Source organism: Drosophila innubila (assembly GCF_004354385.1).
Source record: "Drosophila innubila isolate TH190305 chromosome 3R unlocalized genomic scaffold, UK_Dinn_1.0 2_E_3R, whole genome shotgun sequence".
In the NCBI taxonomy this organism is placed as follows: Eukaryota; Metazoa; Arthropoda; class Insecta; order Diptera; family Drosophilidae; genus Drosophila; species Drosophila innubila.
Window position 1 is genome coordinate 22,761,323 of NW_022995380.1, and position 24,622 is coordinate 22,785,944.

Here is a 24,622-nt window from a genome sequence, read left to right on the forward strand (position 1 = left end):
AAGGTAGTAGTAGGTAATTAGTAGGTTAGTAGAATAAGGGAATAGTAGTAAAATACAGCAGACAAAGTAAAATACTCACTTGCTGCTGATTTCTGTTCGCCTGAAATTTCAGCCGCTTTATATTGATTTTTGTTTTATCTATTAAGAACAGCGCAATTTATTCGTTTCCTTTTTTTTTGTATTTTTATTATCAAATGGCACCTAAATCTGTTTTATTGTTAAGTTAATAAAAATAGTGATGCGACAACAACAATTATTGATGAACGTACGTATAAAGTTTACTCTAACAAAGTGTTACAATTTCTAATTAAATATAGTTTTGATTTTCATATTTGTTCATTCGTTATAGGTACATGAATTTCGATATTAGTTACAATTATTTTGTATATATTTTTGTTTGTCAGTATGTGTGTTATCATGTGTTTATACTATTAGTAACAAATTTGTGCAGCCTGTGGGTATTTTTGAAAGGAGGGAGGGAGGACAACGGTCGGTCACAGTTATCCAAATGCTGGGTTCGGGATTTTGGCTTATGGATGTGTTGTCCATCATGTCGTATACTTAATATACCTAATACCACATGACTTTTGGCTTAATATGTATGTATTTAAATGGGTTGAACAATGTCTTATGTTTTTCCTCGCTTTGCTTATGCAAACGTCAATGAGTTATAAATAATTTTGAAGCGAAATGTGTGCAGTCGCCGATGCTGTTGCCGTTTGCCATGAGGATTTACTGCCTGCTATAAATGTGTAACACGGTAACACTTTGCGACACAATCTCGAGCCGTTTTGCGGTCCGCGACGGGGTCGGTGCTGCCGCCGGTTAGCTAGAACTATAAGTCCGTAATGGGTCCGCCGGCGACGCTGAGTTTGTTGGCCGTTGATGCGATCGCTGCCGTATTTGGATTCCAATTTGGTTGGCTGGCCACCTGGGCGCTTAGGTCTTTAACCAATTTTTCGAGTCTAAATTGTAGCAAGAGATTCGTTTTGTCACAGACAAGAAAATAGAGAGAGAGGGAGAGAAAGAGAAGAGCAAATAGAATGCAAAAAAAATATATATATATACTGTGAGTGATTTTTCTTTTTTTGTGACAAATACAAGATGATGATAATGATGATGATCGGAAATGGATTAATTGGTGCGGTAATTAAACATATTCATGCATGCGAAATGAAGTGGGTGCAGATTAGAGATTTAGCTTGGACAGTTAACGTATATACGTATATGTACACGTAAGCATAATAAAAAAAAGAACCATATAGAGCATAGACTACACCCACGCAATGATACGCTGATTGGCCTCCTTACGTGCGCTGGTCGCTTCGCTGAGTTCCCGCTTCAGTTGTACATGTTCCTTTTTTCGTGGCAACAACGGTGGCGGTGGTGTCGCCACCTGCTCCTCCGTAATCAATGCAAATTTGGGCGGGCTTTGTACTGGCTGCTGTTGTTGTTGTGGTTGTGGTTGTTGCTGTGATTGCATTGCTGTGGTCGTTCCACTGGTGCGGGATTCATTGCTTGAACTGGAGTGTCGTTTTTTGTGGCCCGATGCCAGCTCCTCTTTGTCTCCATCCTCCAGTTCCACTTCATCATCCTCGTCCAGCGACTGCGTGGCCTGCGCCGGCGCCTGATGCACCGTGCCATAATGCAGATTCAAGGATTGCGCACGTCTGGCGCCGCCATTGGGAAATGGAAAGGGAGCTTTGCGCGCACCGCGTGCTCGATCATTCTCATAGATAATATCATGTGGTGCCATCTGTCGTTGATTGTATAAGCTGGCCAAGGCCTGACGCAGATACTTGTTCTCCGCCTCGAGATGATTCAATCGCTTGTTCGTCTCCTTGCGCTCCAGTCGCAGCTGCATCACATGGGACTGCAAAGCGAGATTATTTTAGAGGGTATACATAAGAAATACTCAAATCAAATCCACTCACCTTCAGCTCATCAATATCACGCAGTATTCGCACGTTGCCCTCATTCATTGACCATTGACGTTCCTCTACCATTGACTTGACCCTAGACAGGAACATATTGGATTATTTTTATTCAAATAGAGATGAAATATAAAGGCTGCAAACCCTCGAAATTTTGAAGATGGTTCAATTTAATACCATATATTATTTTATTAACTCATTTGGTTTAATTTTTTTAGAGATAAAAATGTTAAAGAATAAATTATCTAATTTTGAAGGAATGTTTTAATGGTATCGGTTTATGATTTATGACTGTGTTATTAATTAAAAAGCGATGTCTCAAATAATAACGCGATATAAAATAAAAGAATTTGCTGTAATTATATTTTTTACTCCAAAAGATTTTCGAGGCTTAAATTATAGTAAATTTATAGTTCTTGATCCGGTTTGCAGCCTTTGGCATGATGTTCCTTACTTACCGATTGAGCATGGCATCTTCACGCACCCGCGCCGCCTCCTTCACCTCACGCACCACATCCGTCATCATGCCGGGCGTGTAGGCACCTAAAAGATAGACAAGTTCATAGATTGATTAAAATTCCACACGAGCACCAGTTGGGAAATATATATATTGTATTGATAGCATATAGATATGGATGTGTACCTGAGTGGAAGGTGGGCGCTGGACTGTGTGTGCCACCGAATCCGCCGCCAAATACCAAGGGTTGACTTTGTGTGCTCAATCCGCTCAAGCTATCTCTACGGTGACGCATGCCCCCGCCTCCAGCCCACAGCTGGCCATTGGGAGCGTGCTTCAAAGCTTCAATATCAACTGTGTGTGTGTGTGTGTATATACGTGTGTGTGTGCAAATTGTGTGTAAGATAGTAAGACGAAAAAGGCATAAAAGAATGAAAAGAAAATACGCCACAAATACAAATGAAATACGAAAATTACATAATACATAAACAATACATAATCAGAGCACAGAGTGTAAATACAGAAAGTTAATTCAACAATTTGTACAAGTTTATCCAAAACAGCTAACAACAATTGCAAATAGAGGAAAGAGTATACAGTATTTTGTGTGTAAACACTTTACGGAATTTACAAACTGTCTTAATACAAAAATATATGTACTATATATGTTTACAATCCCTTTTTTCCCTCACTGACACTTTCCCTGTTTTTCCTTCCTCCCGATTCACGCACCTTTTGTCTCATGCAAATTGCGACAAATCTTGGAATTCGTTTCGTGCAATATATTTATTTGTTCCATCAAGGCGGCAAAGAATTTATTCTGCTGCTCCGAGTCTCCATTTCCATTAACGGTACCATTTCCATTTCCATTGCCCGACGATGCATTTCCATTGCGACACTCCGGCGTATTTTGTCCGCTCAGCTTGGAATCGTTGTCCGAGGGATTCAGCAGGCAAGGATCACTAAATCGAAAGCTGCAAACAGAAGTTATTTAAATAGTTTATTGATTTTTTATAATTATTCTCATAGTTTACCCTCGACTTATGTTTGGGTTGCTGCCGCTGCCGTCCAACACATCCGTGGAGTTTTGATCGTGCTCGGAGCTGGCCCCAAAGCCACCCAGCATATTGACCAAAGGCGGCAAGCTGGCGAAATCCTGTCCACCATCTGCGTGCATGCCAGGCAGACCAAAACCCAGGCCATAACCATTGGATTGAGCCGGGAACAGCATCGGATAGCGGTAGCTTAACGGCGGCTGTGTCTGCTGTGCAATTACAACAGCAATAACAATGTGAAAAACATTAATAACAATATAACTATCATTAATAAAAAGTAGGAAAGCTTTGGTGAAGTATAATCGACTACGAGATACTCTAATTTGATTCTACATCAAAATTCAATTTTTTCCATTACTGTCCATTTTTTCTATACTATCCTTTTGACGTTTTTCAAAAACTTTAAACTGTCATAACTTTGTCAAAACTTAACCGATTTCCAAGCGGAATATCATTTTCATCTTTATTTGGCCTCTATTTTGACACTGCATCAAAATTGGAAAACCTAATTTTTTTCCCATCACTGTCCATTTTTTCCGTCTATTGCCCTATATTATCCGAACCTTACCCCTTCCCATTTTTTTTTAAACTTCAAACTGTCATAACTTTGTCAAAACTTAACCGATTTTCAAGCGGAATATCATTTTCTTTTTTATTTGGCCTCTATTTTGATACTGCATCAAAATTGGAAAACTTAATTATTTTCCCATCACTGTCCATTTTTTCCCTATATTGCCTTATATTAAACCTTACCCCTCGACACTTTTTCAAAAACTTCAAACTGTCATAACTTTGTCAAAACTTAACCGATTTCCAAGCGGAATATCATTTTCATCATTATTTGGCCTATATTTTGAGACTGCATCAAAATTGGAAAACTTAACTTTTTTCCCATTACTGTCCATTTTTTCCCTATATTATCCAAGCCCAGCCACTCGACACTTTTTCAAAAACTTTAAACTGTCATAACTTTGTCAAAACTTAACCGATTTCCAAGCGGAATATCGTTTTCATCTTTATTTGGCCTCTATTTTGATACTGCGTCAAAATTACAAAACTTAATTTTTTCCCCATCACTGTCCATTTTTACCCTATATTGCCCTATATTATCCGAACCTAACCCCTCGACACTTTTTCAAAAACTTCAAACTAGCATAGCTTTGTCAAAACTTAACCGATTTTCAAGCGGAATATCGTTTTCATCTTTATTTGGCCTCTATTTTGATACTGCATCAAAATTTAAAAACTTAATTTTTTTCAGTCACTGTCCGCCCGCTTCGTCTGTTACATGGACTGTCACAAAGTTATAATGCTCGTGTAATAATAATTAATAACAATTTTAGCATTAGCTGCTTTAATTGCAATTACTCACGCGTTGTAATCCCAGGCTAAAGGGCGTGGCAGCGCCCATATTGTACGGCTGTGAATTTGAACGCATGAGAAATTGTTGCTGTTGTTGTTGTTGTCGTTCTTGCTGCTGTTGTTTCTGTTGTTGCTGCTGCTGTTGTTGTTGTTGCTGCTGTTGTTGTTGTTTTGCTGCTGCTAACTGCGCTTCAAACAGCGATTTATTCGCCGCTTTTGTCGGATACAAGTCTAGAAATTCGGATGATGATGAAAGTTGTGCATTTGTCGCATCTCGCAGACAATTCTCTAGCCAGGCATCTAAATGATCCTTGGAATATTGATCCCGTGTGCTGCCATTGCTGCTGCTGCTCTTGTTCTTGGTCTGTGGCAATGTTGTTGCTGCTGCTCCTGCTGCTGTTGTCGTTGTTGCTGTTGCTGCTGTTGAGGCGGCTGCACTGCGTGATTTCAATTTCTTTCGCTTGGCGGCATCCGCAGCTGCAAAACAAAAGCAAATTAAATTGATTTCAAATGAATTTATTCTAAAGTCTTTTCATTTCCCTTTCTCGCTAATTTTACCTATTTTAATTAATGCTGAATTAAGCAAACTAAATTGATGAACTGTTTTGGTTTTTGTTTCATTGACAAACTGCAATCACGCGTTGCGAAAACACAAATGACTCAGCGATCGAAATTGTCTGTTAGCCAGGCTTAAAGCGCTCGCTCGCCAGTTATTTCAGCCCACAAAAATGTCGCGAACCGCATTCTCAAAACGAGTTTCGCTTGGCTTGGGAGTTAAATAAATATTTGGTGTTTTTCTTGGTAATTCGAGTATTAACGTTTTCTCTCTCCCTCTTTTGGACTTTTGACTACAATTGTTACAGTTTCATTGGCAAACCGGTAATTATATGTGGGGGCGTAGGAGTATTGAGAGAGAAGAGAAAAAGCGTGACAGAGGGAGAGAGAGAGAGATCAATTCAATATTTCAATTTATGCATAATTGAATATGACGCCAAGTCGCGCTCTTGTCGTAACATTTATGCATTCTCACATTCTCACACCAATACATCAACATATCTATATAATCATACATTGAAACATTATGACGCCCTCCGTTCGAGTCATATATACCCCGCATTCCAATCCACATATGCGCAAGCTGCTCAATTTCGACTTCAAAATGTTACCCTAGGGAGTTTACTCAGTCCCCGTTTAAATTTAGCAACATTCTCAATAAACCTATGTGGTTGTTGTTGTTGTCGTTCTTCTTATTGTGGTTGTTGTGATCGTAGTTTAGGGGCGTCAACACTTTTGGCAGGGTGGCCATGAGGGTGCTATAAATAGCATGCGAGCAAGTTATTAAAGCGGATGTCGACAATGAAATAAAGGGAAAAACAAGGAGCAGCCTGCAAAGAAACATCACGAATTGCCAATGGTGGTTGTCCAACTCAGCTAATACTTGTAATACAGTTAACAAGCTAGAAGACTGTACGACTCAGTTATACTCTATATTCAATATTTAGAAACCATAGAAGTATTCTTACTCTCAATGCATATCTAAACATTAACAAGCTGAAACAAACTCTAGATGGCGCTTTTTTAGCTTCCACTTTATAGAAAATATTCTTGTGTATAATTTACATATTTATTAAACCATTGTGATAGTATCTGTAGTTAATTTTCATTTAACTCAATCACAATTTGTGTCCCCATAAACAAGTCGCATATCTAGCAAAACTCAAGCCACAATCGTTCAAATTAATTATGAACAGAACTCAGCCAATTGAAACTTAAATAGTTGATAAGAAGCTTCACATACTATTATGTTAACATAACTACAAAATATAATAACTATACTATAGGTTAGTAATGACATCACAAATTTTATTTAAACGAATTATACCACTGAGCTACATTTAAAATCAGTTACGTAATTCAATTATTTACTTGAAAGTTAGGGTATTTACTTGCACAGCAGTTAGGCACACACCTTTTGCTATTGCATGTGCTGTGCCATTTTTTGACTTCCGTGTATTATCTTGACTATAATGGTTACACCATAAAGCTCCCCCGCAACGACCTCCAATCGGATTTAATTAGCATCCATTTAACTCATTGTTCCAAATTCGAATTGTATTCACATCGACAACGTTTACCCAATTTCAATGTCAGATCGCGTGTATAGATTTCATAAGAGACCATCCGAAATTAAATCAATCACTGACCGTGAACTTATCCCACATGAATTGCAACTGTCACAGGCAGATCTATAATCTTAATCACATCAATTTGTTGTCAGGAAAAATTTGTGTGCATTGATACAACTTTGGAGCTATCATTTGCACTCGAATGTTGCACAACAAATTTTGCAAAATCATTACAAAGGTCTGGGAAAATGACTAAGAAAGTTTCATAGAAGGTAAAAAGATTTGTATCTGAAAAGGGAAATTGAAAATAACAGAAAGACTTAATGAATATCAGAAAATATGCTAATTTCATTAATGAACAGCGGAATGGGAAATCTGACAACACGTTTTATATAAGAAAAAAAAGGGGGACACCTGCCCCCCGCTGAGATACGTGTGAATCAAAACTCGTTTGTCTGGCGAAAATAAAAATGTTACGTTCGTATTGCATTTAAATAAATTAGATTATCTATAAATTTAAAAAGACTTGCGCTTGATATATAAAGTATTCAGCATTCAAAGGCAAGTGTGTGCAAATATCAATAGAAAATTGAAGTTTTTTTCTTTTGCCAAAGAGCAATCAATTAGATTGATTATAAATAAGAGATATTTCAAGCATTAAACTCATCTGATTTGATATATTAAGAAAAGTTTAAAGCTCTGAAAATATTGTAGAACAATTATTTGTACTGAAAAGTAAGATTGTTCCATCTATGAATACATCCATTTCCTCAAATGGTAATTAAAACTAGTAGCTAATTTGGAAGTTATTAACTTAAATCTTACGTAAAAATGGAAGTTTTAAATCATAATAATTATTTACGAAACTATACAGGAAAATAGCAACTTGTGAAAACTCTTATTTTGAGTGGGTAAACCACAAATATTCATCTAGATAGATTTTAACATAATTAAACATCACGCCAGTTTCCACACTGCCTTCTGTGGGAAATTTACAAGAACAACATGTGTGGCGATTGTTAATTCCAGGCAGTTGGAATTTAAGCTAGAACGTGCTATTATTATCACTAAAAGTGTTCTTCTTAAAGTCCAAAAAATCAGCTCTTCAATTTTATTAAACGATCTTTCTGGTTTAATGGTGACTATAATGATTTATTGCGACAAATGTTATAAATAAACGAGCACTATTTATAAAGATTAAACTCCACTTTCTATAGTATAAAAATAAATCACATATGTATCATTGTATCTGGGAAACTCATTGACAAATTACTTAAACATCTGCTTGTCGTGTTTTCCATGAAAATTGCGTGTGGCCAACGAGGCACCTAAGAGATACTAACTAGTTAGTTAAACGATGTTTTAATCTAGTTTAGCTGGGCTGAATCATATCGCGTGTGTGTTACCACAAAATGAGGAGCATTTAGCTGAGACTTTTCGTTGGTTTTTCTTAGCCATTTGCTTACCTCTTTGTGTGCCTGCCACGCCCGCATTCTTTGGCAATGCATTCGCCGTTTTGGCCAAGCCAGTGCTGTTAACTGTTGTGCTGGAGTTTGTTGTTGCAGTTGCAGTTGCCATGTTGGCCACATTATGGTCGCCGGCATCGAAGCCACAGTTGCCATTTGCATTAATCTCCGTCTGCGTTGTGGTTGTCATTTCTATGCAAAATGGAATAAAAGAAGACAAGAAATTCATTTTATTTTTTGTAATGTTTAGTTTACAAAAAGGTTCCCCTTCGCCTTCGCCTTGGTTTCTTCTGCCTTTCAAGGCATTGGCTGTGTCTACTCAACCCGTTGGCATTCGACCGTGAAAAAATTGCCAAACAAAGAAGAAATACGAAATACTAAGAACTATTTTTGGGCGAGTCGAAGTTTTAATACCCTAGTAGATGTGATCCAATATAAAGCTGCTCAAATACGCTTTTATTGAATTTAAAAAATTGTGCCTTAATTTGTAGATATAACTTGTAGATATATATAAAGTTGCTTGTTGTTGTTGATTGTTAAGAAAATCTTAAAAAATTTTCAAAACTACTTTTTATGTTTGAAAATGCAGTAATTTTGTGTGTAGAAATAAGTTTGAGATCGAAACATATTCAGAAACAAGGCTGCAAACCTGCAAGTCTCAAATAATTGCGTCATATTAGAAAACCATAAAATGTATGTAATTGTTTTTTTTTTCGAACCGAACCTTTTATTTTAGAAAGTGGTTCGGTTTAGGTTCGGGTTCGCAAAGCAAATAAGTTCAAGGGTTCGGTTCATGATCCGGTTCGGGCTGCTTACAAACCCGAACCGAACCGGTTGTACGAAGTTCGGTTCAGAACCGGTTTACAGTTTTAAGTTGGTTATGTAATTTTTTTTTTTTACAAATTTTGACATCGGATTTGGATTTATAGTAAAATGTTGACTTATTTAGTAAATAAACATTTTGAAATGTGTAAATAATTTTATTAATAATACTAAATTCAGTACCTACATTTACAATAAACTTGCATGACTTTTTCAAAAATATGTTTCAAACATTTTTACAACAAATTCTCCGAAACTTAAATACCCTGATCTGCTGTCTCTTAGGGTATAACGAGTCTGGTAACTGAGGAGATAGATGTTTACAGTCAGTTTTAACTGAGGGTTAGAATGCCCATATCTGCAGCTGAGACTGAGACTGAGGCGGAACGTCATGAAAGTTAGTCGAAAAGAAACGCTAGGTTACGTATGCCAATGCCGGAAAACACCTGTCTATTTTCTTTTGCAACAACTGACTGCAGGTGACGTTGTTGTTGTTGTTCTTGTTCTTGTTGTTGTTGTCAATTGTTTGTGTAGTCGTGGTGCTGCACAAACATTTTATTGATGAAAAGTAAACAATCATTCATTCTTTGGGTACGAATGTATATATCTAAACCGTTTGCAAGCCGTACAGAGCATGTGAATAAACACAGTCGTAGTCCGTGTATCTAGGAGACAGATAACCGATAAAAGTTTGTATAGTTTGTTGCAGTGCTGAGGGGCAAATTTAGTGTTGAAAGAGAGCAAAGGGAAATGCACTTGAACATGAGTTGTCTTCTAACAATAATGAAGTGCCCACTTCAATGCTATCTACGATCACTGCAACTCAAGAGCAGTATTATTTTAAGACCTTTATTCGACAACAGCTTCCCTAATGATATTTAAAAGAAAGACCATTTTTAATGTCCTATAGATTTTTTTAAAGTTTGTCGAAAGCATTGAAAATTAGATCGTTTAAAACTCATAGTTTCAAAAGAAATTTAAAAATAACTATTAAAGAATTTTAATTATTTTATTATAAAAGAAATTGAACTACATTTAATGCAAGAATATTAAATGCTATTAAAGCTGAAATTCTATATTTTCCGAGATGTTTTTTATCTTTACATTATTATAACTTTTTAAATAACGATTGAAAGACTCTTTAATATTCTATAAAATGTTTCTTATTGAAGTTTATTTCATTTCTAAAATGAAAAATTAAAAAGGGTTTTTAACTCTGATTTAAGAGCTGATCTTTGGGTTGTTTAAGCTGACTGAAAGTCTCTTTCAATTCTAATTCGCAAAATTCAAAGAGACTTTCAATATAAGCTTGTAAATTAAAAATACTGAACTGAGTTTAATTTTTTTAGTAGACAAACATAAGTGTATATTAAAAAACTGTGACATAAACAACTGAAGGCTTTTTTGATTACCTTTCGAAAGTTAGAACTTTAACATTGGTATAGGTGTTAACTGACAAACAGACAAAAAGGCAGACTTATGTTTGAATGTGTGGCCTGCATCATTAGCTTAATGGTTTAACTGCAACATAGTGTTTTTTTTTACAAAGTGTTGAATGCTGAGTGTTGTTTGTTGGTCTTAAATTATGAGAAAGTTGAAGGTAAGAAACATTTGCATGCCATTAAGAGTGGCAAGCAGAAAACTTGAATGCTTGGCTTGTTTTAATGTAGCTTCCTCATTTATGACAACATAATTGCCAAGCCGTTAGTTGTAAAGAAAATTTACATACAGCTGCAGATAAAGATTCAAATGTATATATACAAAAAGAGTGTATATGAATATGAATGCACATATATTCCCAGGGGGGCTCGGTTCTGTTACAGAATTAACAGAGCGATGCTACGGTTTAACGCTTCGCTAACAGCAATTATGAGGCAACAAAATGCAAGTTACAATTGTAATCACATACAGATACATGTGTATGTATGTATGTACATACCAATGTATGTAGACATACGCGTATTTCTTTACAATTGAAGTGCCAAAAACTTGTTTGGCTTTTATATTGTCTCAAAGTGGCAAACTAGGCGCAACGAAAGTCAAGCGACGCTTTGCCATGCTCGTTACACAGAGATAAAGATACAAAGATACTGGGATACAGATACAAATACAGACACAGAGACAGATACAGATACATATGCAGGCATAGATACAAAGATGCCTTTTGTGTGTGGGAGCCAATGCCAAAATCTGTTCATGGAGAAAACAAATTAAAAACTAAGCAAATAGAAAGAGCGATAGAGGCAGAGAGAGAGAGGGAGAGGGAGAGGGAGAGAGGAGAAAGAGAGAGACAGAGGAGCAAGCGTAGTTGTGGGATCAAAAACAGCAACGGCACGTTTGCCCATTAAGTACAAGTATCTATAAGATACACAGTCCATACATATTTATACTATCTGCAGCTGTATCTGTATTTGTATCTGTACCCGCGCTAACGAGCGAAAAAGTTGACTTTGCTGCGAATAATGTTGTTATTGTTGTTGTTGCCATTTTTTTTAATATAAACAAACCAGCAAAAGGCCTTGCCACTTCATAGTCAAGTTGAAAGTGAATTAACTTTTCGGTTTTCTTTTGGCGCTGAAGCGGCGAAAGGCAAAAACAACAACAACAACAACAATGGCAACACAACAACCTAACAACATTTGCCAACTTACGATTAATGAAATTTGCGATAGCGTAAAAATGCTTAATATCATTTGTTGATAAACACAAATGGCATTGTTTATAATTATTGTGCATAACAATGCCAGATTGTAGCTTGTATTAAGCGTGTGGCTTTTAGGAGAAAATTGCTATTATTTTTAAATACTGCAGTTGTAAAAAATATAATTAATAACAATTAGTTATAGTACTCGTTAAAAAAAGGCCATCAAATTTTTTAATTAATCAACGACAGATTCATATAACTTTAAAATTACAGTTTAGTGGTCGACTTTTCAAATATAGGGTATATAACAGTTAACTACTTTAGTTAGTCGGTTAATCTAATCTTGACAACTGCACTACACTGTCTAATAAATTAGGGTAATAAGTTTGACAGACTGGTAGTTTGTCTATGGGCTGTGACTTCTCTTCCAAATTAACACCAATGACAACAAAGGGCTTTGAAGCTTGAAGTTTTTGTTTTGTTAAGTTTATATTCTTTAAGGTGGCCCTGATTACCTGACCGAACCGGCAAAAAGCGAAACGAAGCATTCATTACTGACAAATATTTTGGCATCTCTTTTGTTTTCTTCTTTTTTTTTGCTCAAGTTCTGGGCTATTGACACGATGCCAAGAAAGCCAAGCGCATGTCGCCAAAGGGGAAAATTTTAGGGAAAAGAAATTCCAACTAAAATATGTATTAAAAAAATTGAGTTTTGAAAGTGCAAAATGTTTGTGATACTATCGGAGACATCCAAAATAAAAAATATAAGTAACCGGTTTTTCTCTAATAGTATATCTTTTTCAATGTGTTTGTTTGTGTGATTGACCTTTCCCATACAAACAACAACAGCAACAATTTTTAATGACACCAATAAAAACAACGCAAAGTGAAGTGAAAAAGGCGACAGCGAAGCTGATTCCACTACCAAATCACCGGACGCGATCAATGACTAAATACATAGAAGATAAACACACACAAGCACACGCACACACACACACACACACACACACTGAGAGAAAGACGACAATGTAGAAGAAGACAGAGTCATTTGGTTTGTTGACCCAAGCATAGAGTAGCAGTCAATAAATTGAAGAAACTGAATGAAAGGAGAAAAAGACACACACACACACACGCATACACAGGCACAGACAATCACACAGTCAGCAACAGACACAGATGGAATATCGTAAAAGCAGCGATGACCAAAAAGCAAAAGCAACCAAGGAGCAGTTACACTAACACAAGCGCAAACACAGCGGTCACATGAGACACAATTTTTACTCTGGGAGAGAGACAACTATCTTCCCCTTCATCTCCCACGATAGCGACAGCGAAAACGACAAGCACAAAATGAAAAGCGAAATGCGTTCAGATGACGTCGCGTCGTTGCTAGCGTAGGCGTCGCTGTCGCAGTCGGTGTCGCAGTCGCTGTCTCTGCCAGCTGAAGCAGCTGCTGTTGCGCCTCCATGGATATGAATTGGAAATGCTTTTGTTTTTATGGTGGCCATACCAAACAAATTTCTCAAGGTTTCAGTACACAGATACACACACACACACACGCACACATGTACAATGTACATATTATAAATATTGCTAATTATTAATTTTACCTACTCGTTGCAATCGGCGCGCAATTGGAGCAGCAATTGAAGTGCAGTTGTACTTAAACCTGTCCCGCTTCAAGTGTTTTATAAGCACTGTTCAATGGGTTAATGCTAATTTGCAGCCATTAATAACATTAGCATTAGGAACACATCTGTTTGCTGCCTTTTGCTGAGGCATTTCAATTTTGCACATACACTCACATACACACACACACACACACTCAAAGTCACAGCGGCAACTTAAATTTCTTGACGTCACACACACACGTTTAGCACTTATTGAATTTTTTCGTTTTTTCAATAAACAGTTGCTGGGCTTTGACCGATTTTGCAGTAGTTTCATTTGCAATTAGTTAGCACAAACACCCGCAATGCGTACTCAACAGATCTTCTGCGCAGCAACAAAAAGACGCGTCCGCTCTCGACAAGTGTTGCTCGACAACAACAATGAAACTGCGAAATGAAACAGCAACTCAACGACGAAACGGAACGAAATGAGAGTCAAACAAAACTTAACGAAAGCGGTTAAGCGGTTAAGCGACTGGTCGAAAAGCAGTGCTGGAAAGCAAATGCTACTAAGGCGCGAAATGATTGGAATTCAAATAAGTTCACTTGTTGCAGCTATAACCAAAAAAATATCAAAACAGTTTCACCTGAAATTGAAAAAAAGATAATATACTTTATGATTTGCAAATAGTACCTTATGACCCGTTAAGGCTTTCATTAACAAGTATATGTATTTAAAAATCAATCTTTTCTATAATTTTTAAATTCAATTACATTGTATATATTGTAGAAAATATCAATTTACAATTGCACAATTGGTGCTAAAAATAAATAAACACACACATACATATTCATATTCATATCAACAAAATTACAACTAGTATTAATAATTACGTTTTGGAAGTTTAACTTTAAAATACATTCATACAATACATCTAGCAACATTAGTGCCCAACAATTAACTATTATTGCATATGCATAGGAAGACGCCACGTGCACGCACGTTGGGTATTAACAAACAATGGACACACTCTTAATTTGTGCATTCTCTTCAGCTAATACTAGAATTACACACATACAACACCGAATTAATTGACAATTATCTAATCATCCTGATGCTGCCGCTTGAAACTCCATTCGACAATGACAAACGCAATAGTGCCAATTGTGCCAGACACAACAAGGATGCCCAACTGGACGTAGAGTCCAAGGAATGCCGAGTAGAAGAAGCTAATGGCTGCTGCCACGGACTGCATGAATTTAAACAGGGCAAATGCGCCAACAGCATTGTTGACATATTCACCACCGAGCATGGAATAGACTTGGGTGTTAATGCAGGCATCACCTAGTCCGAGAAGGAATGCACAAACTAGAGCCATGCTAGCACTGGGTGGATCCAAGTAAGATATATCGGTGGTATCTTTAAATGGTGCACTATTTGGTAGATTGAGGTATGTCATGAAGAATGCGGCCATATGGAGCACATAGCCAGCAATGACAATGGGATCTCGGCCAAAGCGTGTCGTCTTTGATGCCAAAATGCCAAAGAAGCCACCGCCAAACACTTCGCCAGCGCCAATGCAAATGCCGACAAGGCCAACAATCTCCTTGGGCGTCTCCGCAATCGAGGTGGTAAAGCCAATTGATGACCCAAAGACGCCGCTGAAGAAGGACAACTCCAGACCTGAAAGAGGGAATTTATTTAATATATTACACGTATTCAATCTTTACAAGATTACACACCTGTGTAGAAGAAAGCCAAGCTGAGTAACAGCATATTCTTGGTAAGAAAGAGTTGGCCTGCAGATTTTAAGGCATAAACCGCCTGTCCACATGCCGTCTGCTTCTCCTCCAGCTCATTATCCTGCTCCGCATTATTGGCCATAAACCTCAAAGCGAGCAGGAACACAATTCCCAGTACAGCAACTGCAGTGAGGACACCAATTACCAGATCACGCGTTTGTTTATCAATGTGCGTCTTATCCTGGAACTGATAGTACACAAAGAGATTGCCAAAGAACATGCTGCACTGCAGCAGGGCCCAAAAGATGCCCGAATTCCTGGAAATCGTCTCCGGATTGCTGCAACGTGCCAAATACGTGCCCTGTCCCGTCCAGGTGAGTGCGGCACCAACGCCAATAATTGCACTTGCCACATACAACAGCACCGTCGAGGGGAACAGAAAGGTGATCATAAAGCCGCTGAAAGGGATTAAGAAATATAAATTAGATACTTTTTGGAAAATATACATGTTGTACTCACATATAAGTCAAGGCGCCCACCACGATTGCCACTCTGGGTCCCGTGACGGACATGAAAGACGGTGCCAACCAATTGGATAGTGAAAAGAATAAATAGATGATGGCCAGACTTGTATAACCCTCGCCCTTGAAACTCGAATCCTCCTGCCCAATGCTGTCCAATATAGTTTTCTATGGAATAAACAAGAAATTGCAATAAGTTTTATTTTTTTGTTTTTTCGAGTATCGAAGCTCTATGTATTAAATATGATTAACATTAATTAACTGGATAAATTAGAAACATTAAGATACACATTTTTGGATGGGGTTTTATAAAAAGGGATGCATATTTATATTTATATTTATTAAATTCTCTCTCTCTCTCTCTTAAAATTTATCTCTTAGTTTTAATCTAAGCAATACCATATTTTTAATATATTTTATACATTTTAGAAATAATTATTAACTTCAATTTATTTGAAATTAATATTACTTATTTAAAAAAATAAAATTTTGAAGCTATTTTATGAGTTTTGAATCATAATTATATCTAATTTTTAGGAAAAAAAATTGTTTAATTATAATTGCTATAGCGATCGTATACGTCGTATACGATTGCTGAAATAAACAAGTAAAATGAAACACTTCAAATAAATAAAGTTTCTTAATTTTTATACAAATTGTATATAAATGTGACTTGAATACAATAAAATATATTGTATATTAGGTATAAAAGTTATGCACAAAACGTGTTGTTGACTTGTGTTTTCAGGGTTAAATCAAAGCTTTCAACCCGCTTCCTATGCGGATGCGACAACTTTTGGTCTAAATAACAGTAGATATATTATATGTATATAATTGAGAGTATATGTATGTCTATACTTGCTTATTTTTTTATAACTTGTAATCGATTCTGGGTCCAACTTTAAAATGAGTTCAAGTGCAATGACAAGACACAGCTGGAAATTCTTGCATAGCAGATTTTTGCATAATTAATGCGAATTCGCATGGAAAACTACTTGGAACAGACCAAACATGTTCTTACATTTGGTTTTTTTTCTCTGAAAATTTTCCACGATTTAGAAAAAAAATATAAAACGAAATCATGACGTTATCTGCAACTTGACTGTGACATTAATTCGATTTTGCATCGATTAAGAATGCAACTGGATGGTCCTTGTGCCCATTAAAAGCGCCAACTTGAGGTACACTTTTATTATCAGTTGTAATTGATGTAATGAGCACATCATAATCATCATCATCATCATCATAAACATCATTCATGCCTCTTGAGACTTGTATGGATTGTTGAGAAGGTGACAAGTGCGAAAGGCGTTAGTGCTTCATTTTGCTTTTTATATAAATTTGTACAATACTCTTTATCAATGAGTACAAAGTAATCATTTATAAGAAGACTTTGCATTTAACTTAAAGAGAATTACTCTTATTAACAAAGATATAACGCTTATCTTTGTGTAAATTAAGTTTTGAAAGATTAGGTTTAAGAAAATTTTTAAAATGAAATGAGATAATCTTACATTTTAAACCTAAGTGGAATGGCGTAGAACACTCAATGCAATAACTATTGGACCCTTAAGTCGCCAACCAGATTTACAGCTTCAATTTAAAATCTAAGGATATTTAGATATATTACCTTTATTATAATACAATAATACTTTGATCTTTGAGTTCTTGAAAGTTCTTCATTGATCAAGCAACAGCAATAAAAAAATCAAAATTTTTATTAGATAGACTTTCTAAATCGGGCAAATTATTTTAGTAGAGTAATAATTATTACGATTTTAATCAGCAACTGTACTATATAAATACCTACACATGATTCCAAATTTAAGGGAGCAATAAACTGATAAATAACTTTGCCTTGAATCAGTTTAATGCGCCTGATCAATGAAAACTTGTGAAGAAAAGAAAATAAAAAATTACAAAATAAAACTAGGTCACAAATCGATAACCTAAGATACTATTTAGTGTACTGGAAAGTCAATGGCCAGATTATTAAAAAATTTTTATAAAATTGCTGCCGGAATTGCAAACAGCTCAAAACCTATTGACTTTATCGATGAGCTGGAATTTTGTTTTGTTATTTTTTTTATTACGCAAAATATCAACTGGTGCGACAACTCTTAAGTCGATTCGATAGATCGATCGACAAAGGGGGGAAAAATGCAGAAACAAGTTTCACTTTTGCTTAAGCCATTTGGCAAGCTTCAAGGGGGAAAAGCGGCAGGGGTAGGGGTAGTACACTATGGGGACTTGTGGGCTCGTCGATAGCACACCCACTTTTTGGTTAGGCAATGACGTCACCGTTACAAGCTAACGGTTGCTTAACTACTCTACTGGGGCAGGCGAAGCGTCCATGGCGACGTCATTAACATTTGGCAAATATAAATTTCAGAGTGTGTGTGTTTCAAATGCATATGTATGTTGGTCAGCTTGGCCTTGAGCCAGACAAGTGTCTGTCTGGCTGTGTGTGTGTGTGTGTGTGGTGAACTTGTAATTGTAATGACATTGAAAGAGCTGACGTTGATGCGCTTACACACAAACACAATTGCAGCTAATGTTGTGACTTTTATTGCGCAATCATTTGGAAATTTGAAAGCTATGGTTACCAGCTCTTTAACGGTAATTGATCATACTGGCGCGGAATAATCGATAAATCGATCGCTCTATGAACTGTTTCTATCGCTAATGTTAATGAAATGCTAACAGTGTACTTCCTCTGTAACTTAACAGCAAGTGTTTGTTTACATTGTTGTTGCTGGATTCACAGTGTAAAGTATACATAGATAAACCTTCTATTCTGGAATTAACGAACATTGAACCAATGTGATTCACGATTCATATCTTTTGTTTATAAACAAATACTCTATGTGGAAAAATTTAAAGTGATAATATTCGAGACGACAATATTAATATTAAGTAAACAACGCTTATAATTGGGTCAGTTGTTCAAATAGATATGTATGGAGATACGCTGCCCAACACTGGAGTATAGTCAATGTACCAACATTGTCTATTGATAGATTGCGCCACAAGCCAAGGCCTTCTGCACAAAAATTGCGCTCTAATGGGCCACACAGTGGTATATATATAATATGTATGTATTGCTAGTTGTACAACTTGTCGAACGATCGCGTTTTATTTCGTCTATAAGTTCGGTAAGCGGCTTTTGTACACGCCCTGTTTGGAATTCCAAACTCACTGCTTTAAAGTAAGGCGTAATAAATTGTTAAACAAAAGAAAAAAACAACAACTAACCATCTTGAGGGCAAGTATAGATACATACATTCATAGTCGTTGTTGGCACAGATTGTTAAAAGTGAGAGTAAAACGCGGTATTATAAATAATATTATTTCAAACTGACAAAAAAAAAATAATAATAATAATAATAACTAAGAAGATACAATAAGTTACACGCCAATTGTCGAAATATTTCAACGGTTCAATGAACTAAATCAAAATACAAATGTATTGAGAATGTAACTCGAACTGTAGAAATCGGTATTCAAAACGAAGCAATTGTGCACTTTCGGAAGAACGTACAATAATTTAAGTGCTTAGCACACATACAGACAACCCAAACTCGAAAGTTCACAACAAAAGAAATAAACATTCAAATTGAAATTTGGCTAAAGAGCGTCGAAGTGGTAATACTCTATATTTCAGACAAATAATAACCGACAGCCAAATAGTATGACGAAATCAGATAACAAATAAAAGATAAACCTATGCATATATTAAATTCAAAAGAGATACTCTGTATCTTCAAAATGTATAGAAATTAATGGCAAATTATAAAATATCTCTCAGATTTAATTTAGCTGGTCAGGCTTTATTTTGCTTTATTTTCTTTAAAATTTTAGTATGTATTTACATTAAATAGAATTCTTATATTTAATTCTAGTTGATCTAAAAATTATTATTTGAATATATATTATTATTTTCGAACTATTTTAAACAACTTTAACAACATCTTGACTTAATTATAAATAAATAATACAAATTTAATTTAATTCGCACCCGGTACTCACAGATCAATCTAGTTCTATTTCTGTGCATGTGAGTATGTTTGTGGCTGGCCTTCGACTCAAGATTGATAATTATAATAAGCAGTAACCCGGACAAAAGCTCAAAACCACTACATATAAAGCAAACAGTGAATGAACGCACATATGTAAATACATATACATATAGTATGTAGCTTTATAAATAAGCTTTTTAATCATTGTAATTACAGTTGTTGTTATTGTCGTTGTTATAAGCAAAACTGGAGAAAAGACAGAAAACACTCTAAATTGAAATTGTGTGGGCGTTGTATTCATATCAGGGAAATACTATAGTTGTGCCCAGACATCACTGAATTAACCAATGATTGCCCTTTGACAAAAGGGAGTTGACTAGAAATGCGAGTCAAGTTGACTATTGGGGTCATCAATTGAATGTACATATGATTTATAGTAGTTGTGTCAATACATAAAATATAAAAATAATATAAGCTAATAGTTGTTATCAGCGCAGTGTTAATGGTATTACAAACAATTAAGTTGCCCTAGAATAGCTCATATATTCGACTTGCCGCTAATGGCCTTTATCAGGCAGAACATGAAATTTAAAAACTCCCAGATTTAGATTATCCTCTTCAGAGAAACATTTTTACATTTCTGCTGTTCGAAACTGAAACAAACTAACACTTTCGCTTAAATCTATCAGAGAAACCACGCAATTCAAAACGTAACGGATATAACGTAACTAAATATTTCAAAAAAGAACTGTTTTATTACAATAAATAAAATATAATAATTTGTTGTATTCACTATATTTAAGATAAAACTGTATTTTAATAATTATATATCTTGAGACTAGCACAAGAAAAATAAGTATCCATGTACTTGTAGCATTAGGATGAATTCAAATAAAATTAAATTAATGTAACAGCACACAGTACATATTCAAAGATGTAAAAGAGTAGAATAGTTATTTTATAGAGCCACAAACAAATCAGTGTAATTTACTCAATTGGTAATTGAAAGTATCTTTTTCTTTGTTCGAAAGCAGAATAAACCACACAAACACAAACACACACACACACACATGTAAGCTTAGTAACGGTATGCTTAGGGTGGAATGGGGAGAGGGTGTACCCGACAAGCAAGAATAACGACTACGTATGCCAAGGCTACTACGACGTCGATTGGCAAGGACAAGGACGAAAATAGCCCTATGAACAAGGGATGTCAACAACGCCCACGCATACACACAAACAATCCCGGACGCGCACTTAGAAAACACACACGTACTCACCTCAATATTACACATTGTTTGAAATGCAGTGAAGACAAACATGAATCCAAAGCCCAGGATTATTATCATTACGAATTTCATCTCCATTTTGACAAAGGTGTCTTAGTATTGCTGATGTAAACAAATTATTTATCTAATTGTTTATCTAAGCATATTAGATGCGATGCATTTGACGTCACAAACAGATGATGTGACGAGGGTGTTGAAAAACGACCGCGAGATTTGGATAATGTCAAAATAGTGGAATAAATATAACACAACAACCGGTTTGCAATTTATAAATATATGTGTATTTATTGTTTTTCAAAACACTTGTCTAAACAATAAAAGCCAATCTAAAAGCAACAACTTTACGTAAAACTTAAAACCGAAATACAGCAAAATGCTTGGCGACAGGTTGATGCGAATGTTATGAGGTTTGAGAGTGGATTGAAGGGAGAAATAATATTGAACAACAGTTATATGAAGCGCCGTTATGACAATGTTATACTCAAAATGGCACTGATAAGCTTATCAGAAGCACGACTGTTGTACACGCTGTTAGCGTTTAGTCAGTAATCGACCTACCGCCACAATTCAAGTAGTTCGTGCTTCGTGTGATCGATAACATGCAAAATTTGGCGGTGTTCATTTCCCAATTGCAATTTAACAACTTCGGATCAACGAAAAACAAATGTTTATAAGTTTATTTGAGACGTCGGCGCTCCTGTCCACTTTTCGCTTTCTGCCCACAAAAACTTTGCAGTTTCCTCATCGGTGGCAGCATTGGCAACTCGCTTTGGCTTGCAATCGCTAAAGTAGAGTCCAGTTACCCGTTCCAAGTCAGGATCCAGGGCTGCAAACAAACTTGTTTGAGCCCCACTTTTTGGCGACTTTACGAATGGTAATATCAGTGGCTTGACCAGGCGTCTGAAATTCGATAAATTTTACCATATTTTTAATTGATGAAACTGTGCTTAATGCTTACTTTCCAAAACTGGTCTGAATAAATCTCCAATTCCTGAAAAGTTCGGTATTCACAACACCAGGATGCAGAGCATTAGCCGTTACGCCCGTTCCTTCCAAGCGTGCTGCCAACTCGCGTGTAAACAATATGTTTGCTAACTTGCTCTGACTATAAGCACCGGTTTCGCTGTACGATTTTTCGCTATTCAAATCCGTTTTGTTGATCCTGCCAACAGTGTGCGCAATGCTGGACAAATTGATAATGCGACTGGGTGCAGATTTCTAAGAAAAAAAATTATGCACAATATGAAGTTTAAAATTGCAAATTTTTGTAATGTCTTTGATGTACCTTTAAAAGATCAATCAAGAGAATTGTGAGCAGAAATGGACCCATATGATTGACACCCAGCTGCCACTCGAAACCCTCCTTTGTGAGCTTACGCGGCCCGAGCATTACTCCGGCATTATTAATAAGAACGTGCAGTCTGTCCTGTTCCCGCTTAAAACTATTTATTTTAAAAATTAATTATATTCAGGAAAGCTAACAAGTTCAAACAGAATGTTGTTTGTTTTTGATTAAAGAAAAATAAAAGTAATCATTACTCACTCGCCGACAAACTTGCGTACTGAATCAAGTGATCCCAAGTCGAGTTCAAGAAAAAATATATTTTGATTTTTTGTATCCTGAATTATTTCCTGTCTTGCTTCTTCAGCTTTATTTCTATCCCGACACGCCATATAAACGGTTGCTCCTCGTCGTGCCAGCTCCCAGACTGTCTCCTTACCAATGCCTGTATTGGAACCAGTCACAATTATCACCTTTCCAGTTTCATCAGTTTGCTCCCTAAATTTTCCAGCTCTATAAAGTATATAGATATGCATTTGGTTACTTATAAATATGCTAACAAACCTTGAGCACATTCTTTCCGTTTATAGAACTTGACTGAAACTGACTTCAGAATCGACTGCGTCGTAGAAAAGCTCCGAGTATCTTTTATAAATTTTCCGCAGATTTAGTTAAATACCGAAGCAATTTGCCAACTAACAATGTAGGCCCTATTAACATATATTATACGATTAACCAGTTAAGCGAGAAAATGTGGGAAGAATCTTTCGCAAATCGAAAAACCTCTATGATTCATGATATTTATATGATATTATATTAAATTTTTTGCACAAGCTTTGCTTTATTATAAGCTTGAACGAATTGAAAGCTCGTTATTGTAATTACTTGAACATTTTAATTTAATTTAAATTAATAGATAATTTATTTTAAGATCTGTCATTCATTGATCCTATAGGTCAGTCACCCATCTCTTGATCGTCTTGACCTCCAGCAGAAGTCTCATTAAGTGGGTCAGCCTCGGTAAGGCAGAAAGGGTTATTAACCCCGTCAAGTATGGACTTCACCTTTGAACTGAAGTGTGCAACCTTCAGGTTTTCATATGTACCTGTGAATCTTCTTACAACAGGAATGCATTCTTTGCATACAACAAATGTATCCAGATTGGGAAAACTCAGTAGCGAGATCCGTTTTGGCTTCATTATGGAACTCCGCCGTTTTATCACATTTTTATTCTTATTGATCCCACGGAGTGACTATGAGATATAACTCGTCTAAGCATGGAATGAAACAATATCATATAATACCGACCTTTACAGATTTTATCTTGGGATTTGGCTGCACTATCTGATTATTTGATTGACCCACACCTTTGATGGTATGTCGAACGGCATAGCTCGAGGACCCGGTGCATGCGAGTATCCCTAGATCCGTCAGATTCGATAGTGACTTATGTATGGACTCATCCATATTGGGGGTTGGCTTATTCCGACGCCACTGTCGTTTCACCTGTTGACCAATCACTTCTTCAGTTAAAAATGCTGATTCACTCGATTGCAAGTAAATTAACGCCTTATAGACATGACGATTTATAGCTTTAGGCACATCAAACTGATCCATCTTGACAAACAAACAACAATTTAGCTTAAACAAATATAAAATAAGTTTATATATATATAAAAATTGACTTAAATAATTCCTTTGTGTTTCGTTACGCTTTGATCAAGCCTTGTAAATGCTTTTACGATTTTCTATTTATCCTAAAGATTGTAGAAAGATTGAAAAGGCAGAGATTACTTGGGATTACAAGCTAAAACGAAGAGTTTTTCGATTTTATTTGTAACAATTTTTGCAAACATTTAGTAGATGTTAGAAGTTCGCTTACAGGTGTTTTAGTGTTCTAACATAGTTTTGTTTATTATATTATAAACGTATAGTATATATATGTATATATAATGATTTATCGTGTTCTTTCTTAGTTTTGGCTTACAATAATTACTAAAATCTTTCATAAAAGTGTTGCAGGTATTAAGTTTTGTGTGTAAACTGAAGAAATTTTTGATAATCATATATTTTAATTTAACTAAATTTCTTGTTTGTTTCTGATTGTGCCGAGCTGGAGGATGGCTGCGAACTTAACAATTTTTCCATGAATATAACTTTTTATCATAGTGTAGTAGGAGGATATTTGCTTGTGTGTATATAGGGATAAATATATAAAGATAAATTTGTTGGTCGCCGCTTGACTTATATATGGGGGGGTACTCTGTACTCCTGGCTCCAAAAATGTTCAAA

At 35.9% G+C, this 24,622-nt stretch overlaps 4 protein-coding genes across 8 annotated transcripts; all 4 read right to left on the bottom strand.

Moving 5' to 3' along the window:
* Positions 1 to 169: 169 nt before the first annotated feature.
* Positions 170 to 13,909, bottom strand: LOC117790702 (ecdysone-induced protein 74EF). Of its 5 annotated transcripts, none has more exons than XM_034630236.1 (10): positions 13,481 to 13,909; positions 8,498 to 8,592; positions 4,819 to 4,909; positions 3,426 to 3,655; positions 3,124 to 3,365; positions 2,578 to 2,745; positions 2,393 to 2,477; positions 1,935 to 2,016; positions 1,284 to 1,873; positions 170 to 965 (listed from the first exon to the last, which is right to left on the bottom strand). In XM_034630236.1, the coding sequence occupies exons 2-10, from the start codon at positions 8,560 to 8,562 to the stop codon at positions 836 to 838; spliced, it is 1,683 nt and encodes a 560-aa protein (XP_034486127.1). In that variant the 5' UTR covers positions 8,563 to 8,592; positions 13,481 to 13,909; the 3' UTR covers positions 170 to 835. The 5 variants fall into 5 exon arrangements, with proteins under 5 accessions (XP_034486127.1, XP_034486124.1, XP_034486122.1 ...); XM_034630233.1 differs by having other exon boundaries at positions 3,426 to 3,652; positions 4,819 to 5,285; positions 8,401 to 8,592; XM_034630231.1 differs by having other exon boundaries at positions 4,819 to 5,285; positions 8,401 to 8,592.
* Positions 13,910 to 14,241: 332 nt separating this feature from the next.
* LOC117789829 (UNC93-like protein MFSD11) lies at positions 14,242 to 21,199 on the bottom strand. Its single transcript, XM_034628974.1, has 4 exons — positions 21,040 to 21,199; positions 15,739 to 15,908; positions 15,220 to 15,677; positions 14,242 to 15,160 (listed from the first exon to the last, which is right to left on the bottom strand). Exons 1-4 carry the CDS (start codon positions 21,124 to 21,126, stop codon positions 14,580 to 14,582), a joined length of 1,296 nt encoding a protein of 431 aa, XP_034484865.1. The 5' UTR covers positions 21,127 to 21,199; the 3' UTR covers positions 14,242 to 14,579.
* A 298-nt stretch (positions 21,200 to 21,497) lies between these two features.
* On the bottom strand, positions 21,498 to 22,953 carry LOC117789834 (retinol dehydrogenase 12-like). The gene is made up of 5 exons (XM_034628978.1): positions 22,895 to 22,953; positions 22,592 to 22,843; positions 22,334 to 22,490; positions 22,007 to 22,266; positions 21,498 to 21,948 (listed from the first exon to the last, which is right to left on the bottom strand). Exons 1-5 carry the CDS (start codon positions 22,903 to 22,905, stop codon positions 21,717 to 21,719), a joined length of 912 nt encoding a protein of 303 aa, XP_034484869.1. The 5' UTR covers positions 22,906 to 22,953; the 3' UTR covers positions 21,498 to 21,716.
* Positions 22,954 to 23,205: 252 nt separating this feature from the next.
* Positions 23,206 to 23,976, bottom strand: LOC117789835. The gene is made up of 2 exons (XM_034628979.1): positions 23,639 to 23,976; positions 23,206 to 23,583 (listed from the first exon to the last, which is right to left on the bottom strand). The coding sequence occupies exons 1-2, from the start codon at positions 23,945 to 23,947 to the stop codon at positions 23,287 to 23,289; spliced, it is 606 nt and encodes a 201-aa protein (XP_034484870.1). The 5' UTR covers positions 23,948 to 23,976; the 3' UTR covers positions 23,206 to 23,286.
* Between the last annotated feature and the right edge of the window lie 646 nt (positions 23,977 to 24,622).

What these genes read in the sequence shown, in the direction of transcription:
- LOC117790702 (XM_034630231.1), bottom strand. Translation starts at nt 8,590, where the DNA reads ATGACAACCACAACGCAGACGGAGATTAATGCAAATGGCAACTGTGGC. An exon ending in AACCCAAACATAAGTCGAGG is followed by an intron (nt 3,366 to 3,425) that starts GTAAACTATGAG and finishes TTCTGTTTGCAG; the next exon opens with CTTTCGATTTAGTGATCCTT. An exon ending in GCCAATCAGCGTATCATTGC is followed by an intron (nt 966 to 1,283) that starts GTGGGTGTAGTC and finishes GCTACAATTTAG; the next exon opens with ACTCGAAAAATTGGTTAAAG.
- LOC117789829 (XM_034628974.1), bottom strand. Translation starts at nt 21,126, where the DNA reads ATGGAGATGAAATTCGTAATGATAATAATCCTGGGCTTTGGATTCATG. An exon ending in AAACAATGTGTAATATTGAG is followed by an intron (nt 15,909 to 21,039) that starts GTGAGTACGTGT and finishes TTTATTCCATAG; the next exon opens with AAAACTATATTGGACAGCAT. An exon ending in CTTGGCTTTCTTCTACACAG is followed by an intron (nt 15,161 to 15,219) that starts GTGTGTAATCTT and finishes TCCCTCTTTCAG; the next exon opens with GTCTGGAGTTGTCCTTCTTC.
- LOC117789834 (XM_034628978.1), bottom strand. An exon ending in GTACGCAAGTTTGTCGGCGA is followed by an intron (nt 22,491 to 22,591) that starts GTGAGTAATGAT and finishes TAAAATAAATAG; the next exon opens with TTTTAAGCGGGAACAGGACA. An exon ending in ATTCAGACCAGTTTTGGAAA is followed by an intron (nt 21,949 to 22,006) that starts GTAAGCATTAAG and finishes ATCGAATTTCAG; the next exon opens with ACGCCTGGTCAAGCCACTGA.
- LOC117789835 (XM_034628979.1), bottom strand. Translation starts at nt 23,947, where the DNA reads ATGGATCAGTTTGATGTGCCTAAAGCTATAAATCGTCATGTCTATAAG. An exon ending in CCAAGATAAAATCTGTAAAG is followed by an intron (nt 23,584 to 23,638) that starts GTCGGTATTATA and finishes TATATCTCATAG; the next exon opens with TCACTCCGTGGGATCAATAA.